At 39.4% G+C, this 12,237-nt stretch overlaps 1 protein-coding gene across 12 annotated transcripts in view; it reads left to right on the top strand.

Annotated features, from left to right (window-relative positions):
- The window catches only part of CDC14A (cell division cycle 14A), a 194,244-nt gene that overhangs the window by 95,850 nt on the left and 86,157 nt on the right, over positions 1 to 12,237 (top strand). For all 12 annotated transcript variants that reach the window (XM_078332648.1, XM_035252283.3, XM_078332649.1 and 9 more), the window contains 2 exons: positions 4,910 to 4,976; positions 7,733 to 7,795. In XM_078332648.1, the coding sequence (XP_078188774.1) occupies positions 4,910 to 4,976; positions 7,733 to 7,795 (130 nt within the window). The remainder of the gene's footprint in view (positions 1 to 4,909; positions 4,977 to 7,732; positions 7,796 to 12,237) is intronic.

Raw genomic sequence — 12,237 nt, 5'->3', positions numbered from 1 at the left:
TGGATTGCCAGGGGCTGGAGGAAGGAGAATGGGGAGTGACTGCAAATGAGTACAGAGTTTCTTTTTGAGGTGATAAAAATAGTTTGGAATTACTGGTGATGGTTGTACAACGTTATGAATAAACCAAACCCCACTGAATTGTACACTTTAAAAAGGAAGACGAGGCCAGTGGCTCACACCTGTAATTCAGCACTTTGCAAGGCCGAGGCAGGCTGATTGCCTGAGGTCACGAGTTCCAGCCCAGCCTGGCCAACATGGTGAAACCCTGTCTCTACTAAAAATACAAAAATTAGCTGAGCTTCGTGGCAAGCACCTGTAATCCCAGATACTTGGGAGGCTGAGGCAGGAGAATCACTTGAACCTGGGAGGTGGAGGTGGTAGTGAGCTGAGATCGTGCCATTGCACTTCAGCCTGGGCGACGAGCGAGATTTAGTCTCAAAAAAAAAGGAAGATGAGTAATTCTTTAGAGAAATATTGTTTTAAAGAGGAGTCCACACAGGGTGGAAGCTGAAGGAAGATGTGGAACTAGGAAAGTTTTGGATTGCGTGTTCTTTTTAAAGCTAGCAGGAATCTGAAAATGTTTAAATTCTCTTGGAAAGGATCCAGAAGAGAGATAAAGAGATGATCAGTGGTGTTGAATGGGGTTATAACCTCAGAGTCGGAGGGGACTTTTGGGGCCAATAGTCGGCTGTTTTCCTAACCCCTGACCTCCATTGCATGTTGTAACACAGGAGAAAAAAATTCCTCAGAAGGGATCTTTCCACTCAAGTTTGAACATCATGTGGGGCAGGTTTCTTTCTGCCCCCGAGGGCCAACCATTCTATTTTGAGATGGTTCTGACTGTATTGGTGAGTTAAGGAAAATCGACAGGGAAGATTGACTTACAAAATGGGAGGCAATGTTGTCTCTTAAATGGACTTTAAATCTTTTTTTTTAGTCATTTCCTTTATCCTTATTTCCAGGAGAACCCAGTGTTGCCAGTTCCTTAGGCTTTGCGACTTACCTGGTACTAGTTATGTTGGTTTTCAGTTTTTTGTTTTCTGTTTTTTTTTTGGAGACAAGAGTCTTGCCCTGTTGCCCAGGCTGGAGTGTAGTGGTTTGGACTCCTCTTTAAAACAAGATTTCTCTAAAGAATTACTATCTTCCTTTTTTTTTTTTGAGACTAAGTCTCACTCTTGTGACTCAAGCTGGAGTGCAACGGCATGCATGATCTCGGCTCACTGTAACCTCTGCCTCCCAGGTTTAAGTAATTCTCCTGCCTCAGCCTCCTGAGTAGCTGGGATTACAGGCTCACGCCACCATGCCTGGCTAATTTTTGTGTTTTTAGTAGAGACAGGGTTTCACCATGTTGGACCAGGTTGGTCTTGAACCCCTGACCTCAGGTGATTCACCCACCTCAGCCTCCCAAAGTGCTGGATTACCCAGCTGGTTCTCAGTTTTTTCATTGTCAGTGTAGTATTCAGTTTTCTTGGTCTTCCAACTTACTTACCGTTCATCTAAATGATTCCCAGCTTTCAAAATTTTATTGTTTTCTCTTCTCTCTTATTCTTTTTGTCTTTGTTGGTTTTCGTTTTTTAGAAAAGAGGCTTTAAAAATTCACCTTTTGGTCAGATGCAGTGACTCATGCCTATAATCCTAGCACTTTGGGAGGCAGAGGTAGGCATATCACTTGAGCTGAGGAGTTCAAGACCCTTCTGGGCAACATGGCAAAACCCTGGCTCTACAAAAAATACAAAAATTGGCCGGGTGTGGTGGCTTGCACCTGTATTCCCACCTACTTCCAGGGCTGAGGCTGGAGGATCACTTGAGTCCAGGAGGTGGAGGTTGCAGTGAACCAAGATGGTACCACTGCACTCCAGCCTGGGTGACAGAGTGAGACCCTGTCTCAAAGAAAAAAAAAAAATCTCCTTTTAATAGGGTTCGTTAGATGCATAGGTTCAATCTTCCATCTTTTACTTTCTCTCTTTTTCCCTCAGAGAATATATAAATGTTTTTGTGTCCTTTCACTGTTAGAGTATTCTCCGGTGACTCCGTATGAGCCGTATGCCACTAATAAGCCATTTCTTTCTTGTCCAGTCTTTGGGGGCAGATTTTGGGAACCTGTTGGCACTATGTGGCTGTCATGAGGATTAAATGTGCTAATGCATCTAAATTACCTGACCCAGTAGGTGCTCAAAAAAGGCATGCCAACTCCTTTCTCAGTCTGGAGGATGTGACTTAATTCTGTTGTATTCCTTGTTAGATTTCAGCTTGTCAGCTTGTTTGCCTTTGCAGCCTGCGGTGACTGACTTGCCTTGTTCTGTCAGATGGCATGTTAACTCTCCTTCCCAGCTTTGCAGGCCTGCAGATTTGACCACCAGCTCACCGGAGCACTCCTTTTAGCCACTGGTAACAGTTGTGGCTGTGATGGGGTAGGAGGTATCGTGAGAGCCTCACCATACTTTGCAGACATTCAGAAAGAATAGGCCTGGAACTTTTTCTCGTAACTTACATTAGTGAAATTGTTTAGCTGAGTCTAGGCGTGGGAAGATACACTTGAAAGAATAAGGGATACCTTTACTTCGTGTAATGTTTTAAATTCTTTTTAAATACAAAGAAATTTTTACCCCCTTTTAAGAAATTTAAAGCAGTAGTTTTTAACCCAAGGTCTGTGGAGAGAATTCAGGGAGTCAGTGAACTTAAATGAGAAAAAAATTTGATCTTTATTTTTATTAACCTTACCTTACTGGTTATAGGATTACATTCAATTATAAATGTTGTAAATAAACTGTAGCAGCATTAGCAATATAAGTGACAATTTAATATCACATTACAGTTATTTCTTAAAATATCTGTGCTCATTCCTTCCTCAAAATTATAGTGGCAGTTATCAGACTTGCCACGAGATCTTGTTATACAATATGTTAATTTAAAAAGGACCTTTTGGGGTATTGTAAATTTGTATTTTAATATGTTGATAACTTTATTTACATGTAATTGAAATAGTTTTCTGTTAATCCTAGCTTATACATTAAAAACATGATTCTGAGAAAATGGGTTTTCAGGCTTCCTCAGGTCACCGAGAGTCCATGGCACAGAGATTCTGAACCCCAAAGACAAGTGTCTGCCGAGGAATATGTGGTTGTTTGTATAAACTCATATTTTTCTTAGATCCCTAGTCACTCCTTTCTCCAGCATAGTCCATTAAAATTGGCTTTCTAACATATAGTTTACACTTTTATAAGATATTTGAAAGGGGGGCTATTTTATTTTTCACTGACGTGAGTTCAGAAAAAGAACAAAGAACTCGCCTTTTGAAATGAGGCTTCAATATTGGAAATAACTGAAGTTTCAGGACGTAAGCATTCTGTTAAGTTGCTTTGCTGACTTACTCATTTTATGTTAGGCTCTTGGGATTCTGAAACTCAAGGATGATGACGTTACATGGCTTAGCAGCCATGGGTTCAAGTGACTTCAGATGGTTGTGAAAGTTGGTTTTATATTCATTATACCTTAAAGCCCTTAAAAATATGTTCTCCCCTCGGAACATCTGCTGGCCCCTTCCTGATGGCTGCTGTGTGTGCCTTTGACTTCATCTGGGCAGTGTCTGCCTGCTCTGTTTCCTGGGTCAGCCGTGGAGGCTGGGCAGAGAGCCTGGAGCCTTGAGGTCAAGTTTCCTACCTCGGACACCTTGGAACTCTGTAGTGTTAAAGCTCTGGTGCCAGTTCTTGCTTAACTGACCTGAACTTGATACTTTAGTTTTATGTTGCCTAAAGCAGGTCTGCTAAATTGCTCTAAAAACTTAAATAAAGTATGAAGCACTCAATTTTCACCACAATAGCTTCCCACTCCTTTTGAAGGAGTACTTCATACTGTGTTAGAAGCTCTCATGGATCCCAGTGACTCAGAGGAGAATGTTGGAAGCCGGACTTCATTTTCCTGTTTTCTTTCTTTCGTTTTCTTTGTTGTAGGGGAGGGATGGCATTTAATCCATGAAAACCCCTGCTAGGTTCTGTTGACCTACATACATTGTCTCTCTTATCTTTTTATGCTTGTTTTTATCATATTCCTGACAGGAGGTTGTTCCTCTGCCAGAATACCTCTTGCAATGATGAATGTTTTACTTATTGAAACCGTGAAATTCACTCTTAATAATAAGAATAGACTTGGCCGGGCGCTGCGGCTCACGCCTGTAATCCCAGCATTTTGGGAGGCCGAGGCGGGTGGATCACGAGGTCGAGAGATCGAGACCAACCTTATCAACATGGTGAAGCCCCGTCTCTACTAAAAATACAAAAAATTAGCTGGGCATGGTGGTGCGTGCCTGTAATCCCAGCTACTCAGGAGGCTGAGGCAGGAGAATTGCCTGAACCCAGGAGGCGGAGGTTGCAGTGAGCCGAGATCGCACCATTGCACTCCAGCCTGGGTAACAAGAGTGAAACTCCATCTCAAAAAAACAAAACAAAACAAAACAAAAAAGAATAGACTTAATATTTATGAATTGCTTCCTATGTACCAGCCACTATTGAAGGACTTTACATATTTAAAAAAACATAATCTGACAACAGTTCTGTGAGTGATAGCCACTATCATTAACTTCATTTCACAGATGAGGAGACCAAGATTCATCATAGAGGTAAAATTACTTGCTTAGGTTCCTATGCAGTATGTGGCCGAATTGAAAGTGGAACCACGGCAGTCTGACTTAGGAATGCAGGCTCTTAAATCGGCCTGTTGGATTAAAGCAATTTCAGAAGTGCTTCAGTTAAGCTGTCGTAGTTAACTAGTAGGGTCTAATCTATTGTATAAGTTTGCCATGTTGATAGCTGTGAGGCCAAACAAGCACATCTCCAGCCGACTTTGGTATTATCATTTATTATTCGAATGTTCTAAATGCAGCATTTAATGTTGAGTTTATTTATGTTTATAGGGATGCTTCCTTTGGAAACTGCACTTACAATCTCACCATCCTCGACTGTTTGCAGGGAATCAGAAAGGTAATAACAATTCTCCTTTCTGTAGTTGACACAGTAGTTTAAAAAAGTATGAGACAGGAATAATCTCAGCGTCCTTATTTGTTATTGGAGGGAAGAAAGGGGAGCCATTAAGTAGAAGACATTTTACTTCTTGAAGGATGATGGATTTGTAAAATACAAACACCAGGAAAAACTGGGAGGAGAGAGTAGAAGGGGCCTTTCTTTGTCATGTAAACTCTGTGTTCCCGGTCAGATTTATCACCACTATCAGCTGCAGTGCATGTGACATTGCTTTGTTGCTTAACTTCTTAATCAGGTTTGATCTTGGTGTGGGACACTTAGGAAGCTATCTAAGCCACTGGTCTCCTCTGCTGCTTGGTCCCACCCCAGGCCCAGTAAAACAAAAACTCTGGGGGTGGAGCCCTACGGTCTATATTTGAACGATCTCTCCAGGTGATTTGATGCACTCTAAAGTATCAGAGCCAAGTTACAGTTATTTATTACTGTATATAATGGAGAAGTTAAACTAGAAGATATCTGAGAGCTCTCAGAACACGTTTTAGAAACATTAACTCACAATCTGAGAAGTTATACAAGCTATACTGTAAATTCTAATGAGGGCTCAAAGTACATAATTCCATCTCGAACATAAACCATAATTTATTATCAGTCAGGAATGTACATATTACATAACCTGTTGATCACAGGACATACACAGCAATGTCACATGGACTATAAGTATAGTATCAGTAGCAATTCTAGTTCATTTCTCTTCTGATTTTGCTGTGTTTTGAGTTGAGAAAATTGGTGTGGTAAGTGTGCTACCTGTTTTATACATGGTTGTTTCTATTTCGTTTAAAATGAATTTAAACCCTATCAAACTTTAAAATAGTTTTCAAATGCTTTTCTTTCCACTTAAACAACTATAGAGATACTCTAGTCCACCCTGGCAAATGATATTGCCAAAATGCACTTCCAGTAATACCAGTTAAGAACTTCTATGGAGACATTACCCAACATATAAGTGTTAATTACAGCATTTAGAAAATATGCCTGAGGGAAAAGCAGTTTATTTATATCACTATTATTATTTTGCCTTCTCTACCATCTGGTACTGGCCATTTGTTTTACAACACTTAAAAAATTTAGAAAGAGTTGACACTGGACTATCCCTGCCTGTTATTACGGTAATTAGTAACTCAGTATAGAAAGCCGTGCCATCCTTCCTGTTGCAGAGGAAAGGTGTGTAAACTTGCTTCATCACATGTTGGGGTTAACTCAAAGATAGATGAGATTTTGGAGGATCTGATAGATTGTGCAGCCTGCCTTTAAGCACCTGAAACATTTCCTGTATGTTCATTCTCTTACACAAGGCACCATGTTCTGGGCTATTTTTGTGTGGCACTGGTGGTACCCTTCTAAGAACCCTTCTAAGAGTATGGCCACATTTTTGTCTTTTTAGGGAGCTCACTTCTCTGATTTTGATGTATTGGCATTGTCTAAGTACAGTTTATATTCCATGTTATGTGAACTACCATACATGGACATAAGCAAACACTTTAAAGAGAAAAAAAAGTGGGTCCTTCAGAGTATATGTTTTTTTCTCACTTTTTTGTCTGGAAAGGTACTTGTGGATGAACTCAGTTTTTTTTTTTTTTTTAAAAGGGTGGACTAATTTAAATAATTTGTTCTGCTTATTCTATAGGGGTTGTTTAAACCAGTGTTATCAGAATTTTGCATTTATAAGAATCACCTGGGAAGCTGTACTGAAAATGGTGATCCTGGGCCCCAACCACTGAGAATCTGATTTAATAGTCCTGGGGTGAGGCCCAGGAGTCTTTCTTTAATATGAATTATCCTAGGTGTTTCTGATGCAGATGGTGCATGTTGTATGTTTTGAAAAAACACTGATAGATGTACTGGAGCTTGGCTTGTTAGTTCTTTTTCTATTTTTAATGACTTGATCATGTAACTTTTAAATGTACCTGTGGTTTTGTATTCTGTTGTAATCTGTATAGCTTCATGATTTATAAAATAAAAGACTCTCTGTTCACTTTAAAATATTAGATCTGAGCAAGCTGGATAGTTTTTAAAAGTTGTAAGTCATTAGTTACAAAAAAGATTGTAAAGTTTTTCTTTGTGTTAAAAATATCAGTTTTCTTTTAAATTGTAAGAGCAGTCAAGTATGATTCTAGTTTGTCAGAAACTGTCATCATGAAACAGATTCTCCCAAGGTAGTGTTTTAGGAATAAATAAGGGCCTATTAAGTAGAAATATTAAGAGTTTTAGGAGTTGGAAGAAAAAAAATATGGTAAAAAATCCAGGGGTTTTTTTTGGGCTAAACACCTCCTTATGATAAAAGGAAAACAAAAACTCATAAGAATAATTGAGTTTTCTTCACCTAACAAAGAGGTAATCACTATGATATATTCTGTCATAGTTAGGTCTAGTTCCCAAAAGGTTCTAACTGTAAATTTATTTTGTTTCACTTTTTATACATATAATTTTACATACGAAACTGATGTAAGTTAGAAATCAAGATGTCTTTTGTGGGGCCTTTTTTCGTGTTATCCTAGGTGTTTGTTTAGTTCCGCTTCTTAGTCTTAATGCAATATAGCCAATGGTATAAAAAGATTTCTAGGTATGCATTAAAAATCAAAGGTTTCAATCTGTCTCTTCAGATTAGTGAGGATCATTTCTATAAGTAGATGTTCCAGAAATAATGAGTAGAGTTTCTCAATTTCGCATGGAAAAACTAATACAAATTCTGCTTTTAGGGATTACAACATGGATTTTTTGACTTTGAGACATTCGATGTGGATGAATATGAACATTATGAGGTTTGTACATTTAAATTTTTTTATAAAACATAATTTCATGTTGATTAATTTTTCCCCCCTCACACTCATGTATTGCAAATTGAGCGGGTGCTAAATGAAAGCATTCTGGGGTTTTCAGTAGTGGTTAGTTTTGTTCTTTCTGCCTTGGTTACTTCCTTTGAATCAGGAGTCACTAAAATTTTATTTTGGGAAAACAACGTATCTATATATATATTCTCCTATCAAATCTGAATTGACAATCACTTTGTACCTTAAGTTTATAAGAAAAAGTAATTTCTAAGTATGGTTGAGTAGTAAAATTATAAGTTACTTTTATTTTAGCATTTAGGTTTTATTTATTTATTTGTTTATTTTTGAGGTGGTGTCTACCTCTTTCAACCAGGCTGGAATGCAGTGGCATGATCTTGGCTCACTGCAGCCTCTGCCTCCCCAGGCTCAAGCCATTCTCCCACCTCGGCCTCTCAAGTAGCTGGAATTACAGGTGCATGCCGCCACACCTGGCTAATTTTTTTTTTTTTTAAGAGATGGGTTTCACCATGTTACCCAGGGTGGTCTTGAATTCCTGAGTTCAAGTGATCCACCTGCCTCAGCCTCCCAAAGTGCTGGGATTACAGGCATGAACCACCATGCTTAGCCCCTTATTATATTTTTGATTGGATCAATTTTATTTTGAAACATGGCTAAATTTATTTAGTTCTAAAAGTTGGCTGAATTTTTTTTTATTATAGCATCATTACAGAACTTTTGACTAATATGTTGACTGCTCAAAATGTAGGCAAAGGCTATCTCCAAGTCGGGTTATGCTGTAAGGAGTTATTGGAGAAGAGAAGGATAAGGAGGAGTCTAGAAATCAGTAACTGTTTCTGAAAGATGAAGTGTGAATGTGAGTAGGTTCAACATTCTCAGAATGTGAACTCATCATGTTGGTTTTCCCCAGAGTAACAATATAATTTATCTCTTCCCTTAGTAAGATCAGGGCAGCCCTCACATTTGGGGTCCTAGTCCAGAATACAGCTATTTGGATATCCTGCTTCCAGGTTAAATGCAACATATCTGAAAAGAAACTGATCATCTTTTTACCCGAGCATGGTCCCCTGCTTTGTATGTGTTACAGCATTGCCGTCCTACTGGGCACCCAGGCTCAAGGCTAGAAACGTTGCTTTGTTTTCCTCCCTAACCTAGTGAGTATTTGGATCACTTCTACTGGTGCCACAGGATGTATTAATTATATCTGTCTTTCCTCTCTGTTCTCCCTTCCTTCCCTCTGACTCAGGTCTCATGTCGTTTCCTGTGGACCGTTCATTTTAGCAGTTCTCTAATGAGCACGGCCCTTCTCCTCCCAGGCTGTCTTAAACACACCTGAGTGATCCTAAAATAGAGTTCTCATCTTGCTTGTCCTGTTCTTGGCCCCAGACTGGCTGTTTCTCCCATTGCCCTGCTGAAATGAGGATAAACTGCCCTGTCCTGACATTCTTAGATCTGATGAGCTCCAGCCTACCCTTCTAGCCGCATCTCCTGTTTCTTCACTGTGCCTACTCTGTGTTCCAGCTCCTCTGAACTGCTTAGTTACTGTTTCTTGAATGTCTCTGTTCCCTGGCTGAGCTTGCTTTTTCCCAGATACCCATCTCCTTTCACCTTCCCCTCCTCCATTTCGTTTGTGTTAAAATCCTGCACAGATTAGATCTCACCTCTGGAGTGCTCCTGGCCCCCTCGCCCCCAATTTCATGTGTTACAATTTGTACTTTCCATTTTTCTTATATCATGGCTATTTGCATACAAGCCTTATTAGGTTGCAAATTCTCTATGGATAGAATTGACCAAATGGAAAAACATGTACTTTGTTCTTGGATAGAAAGAAGCTGCTACATCATGAAGCTGCTACTTTTCCCAAAATTAATAAATTTAATGCAATTTATTAAAAAATCCCAAAGAGTTATTTTTAATACCATAAAAACATTTTCAGTAGTGACAAAAAAATAAAAAAGCCTTCCCCTCTAAAATCCCATAATTAGAAACAAAGGGAATACGTACTTATAAGAAAGAAGGTCAGGTAACTTATAGTACATATAAATCATTGAATGTTATGCAGTCATTTTAAGAAATGAATTGAGCTGTACCACTTATCTTGGAATGATTTCTATAATGATTGTTAAAGAGAAAGCATACGGAAGAGTGCTTTAATACAGTGTATCTCTGTAATAAAACAAACAATAAGACACTCCCTTGCCCACGCATATAGGTATCTACATTATATGACCAGAGGTGACATACTTTGAAGATAATGAAGCTTACATTTTAGTGGGTCTCAACCCCCAACGTGTATGGGCACCTTTTAGAGTCCTATACCCAATTTCGTGTTCATCATTTTTTATTGTAAGGTGGACCCTCAAATTAGGTAAGTTTCAGACCCCCTCCAAAACCTGGACCTGGATCCCTGCCCGGTGTATATGAGCATGAAGAATGCAAATGGCCATTGTGTTAATTATTAAATATATGGCCAAGCACTAAAGCCATTTCAGTTAAAGGAGAGGCCGAGGTGGGAGAGTGTTGGAGGGCATGAGAGAGAAGAAGGGACAATTCAAGGGAAAAACTGGTGGGCGTTTTATTTATTCCATTCTCTCTCTGTTTCGTAACTTCAGTGGTGATGCTGAGGGTTGGTTGAAAATAGTCTTGAATAACCTGAAGCAGACCGTACCATTTTCTCCTTGCAAACCAACCAGCCAAACAAACAAAAATCTACCAAGAAGGTAGTTAACGCCTTCACCTTGACAGTGACCACCTAGGCGATGGGAGGGGAACAGTCAGTTTTGGTAAACGTTTGAAAAATTTTGTCAAACGACTTCTTTTTTAAGAATGATTTATCTATTCTATGCTAAAGCCTATAAAATAGAAAACCACCATTGTGATTGGCAGGTGGTAGGTATTTCTTAAATGTTTGCTTGAAGAATAAATGAATAAATAAAGGAACTCTCTCCTGGCAGTCTGTGGACCCAGTCCTTTCCTGTCAGAATTTCTCTTGCTATTTGCCCTGTTCTAGTGAGTATGATGTTTGGTGAACTTGTGGAATAGCTGGGTTCATACATTTTATTAGCTCCAGTAAAGTCAGTATTCCAGTGAAGGTAGCGCAGTTCTCAAAGTAAAATTTTATTGTTGACAGCAATTCGTCAGAGTGTAAGCCTTAGATGATTGGGGGTGTTCAAGATGCAACTTTTCAAAGGCACTTTTTTTTTTTTTTAACTAAAGTACATTTAGTAAATGATATGGCTCAAAGAAAAAAAAGCCTAAACCAATAAGACTGAATCTCTACGGGAGATTAAAGGGGAATCTTAGAGTGTTACTTATAAACGCTGCTAATGATGAGGTCAACAGAATGTGGGACATACTTGTTGAAAGTCTACAAATATACCTCTGCCCATTCTGCAGAGGGTTATATCCATTTCCTCCTGCAATTCCAGGGTCTAAAGCAGTGCTGTCCACTAGAAATATGAAAGTCATATGATGAAATTAGTTTTAATAATACATTTTACTTGTGAATATATTGTTTGCATATTTACTAATATACCTAAAATAGCATTTAACATAAGCAAAATAGAAATTATTAATGATGTATGTATTTTACATTTTTTTGAATAAAGTCTTGGAAGCCCAGTGTGTAGTTTATTTTATTTATTATCTTTTTTTTTTTTTGAGACAGCATCTCGCTCTGTCACCGAGGCTGGAGTGCGGTGGTGCAATCTAGGCTCACTGTAGCCTCGACCCCCTGGACTCAAGCCGTCCTGCCACCTCAGCCTCCTGAGTAGCTGGGACCACAGGTGTGCGCCACCATGCCCTGCTAATTTTTGTATCTTTTGTAGACATGGCGTTTTGCCACGTTGCCCAGGCTGGTCTCAAACTCCTGGGCTCAAGCAATCTGCCCACCTTTCCTTTCAAAGTCCTGGGATTGCAGGTGTGAGCCACTACGCCTGGCCTTCAGTGTGCAGTTTATACTATAGCATATCTTCATTTAGACTAGCCACATTTCAAGTGCATAGTAGCCACATATAACTAGAGTATGGATTCTGCAAGAACAGGCTAGCCAATGTACTGTCATAGTCCATCAGTGTGACCTGAAGCCCATGTCATATCTCCTTGCTTCCTTCATGTCATCTGTTGTTCACATGAGAGTTAACTTCAAAGCCCTGTTCTGTTTAGTAAACTTGAGGTGAGATACCTCAGGCTTTCGCTTTATTTCCGTGTGACTTACAAATGGCCCGTTGTATTAAGTATTGATAACACCAGGTGTTGGCCTCCATCTTGCAAAAGTATCTTCCAAAATGTCGTCTTTCCAGGTCCTTTACCAAGCTGTTGTGGAAATGTGCAGTTCCTCACATTTGCCCCGGTCAGACATGAAATTTGGGGAGCTATACTGGGAGGGTCCAGAAAAGTAACTGTGAGACAGTGGT

The sequence above is a fragment of the Callithrix jacchus genome, chromosome 7 (assembly GCF_049354715.1).
Source record: "Callithrix jacchus isolate 240 chromosome 7, calJac240_pri, whole genome shotgun sequence".
In the NCBI taxonomy this organism is placed as follows: Eukaryota; Metazoa; Chordata; class Mammalia; order Primates; family Cebidae; genus Callithrix; species Callithrix jacchus.
The sequence above is the reverse complement of the archived record's forward strand: the minus strand, read 5'-3'. Positions and strand labels throughout refer to the sequence as shown.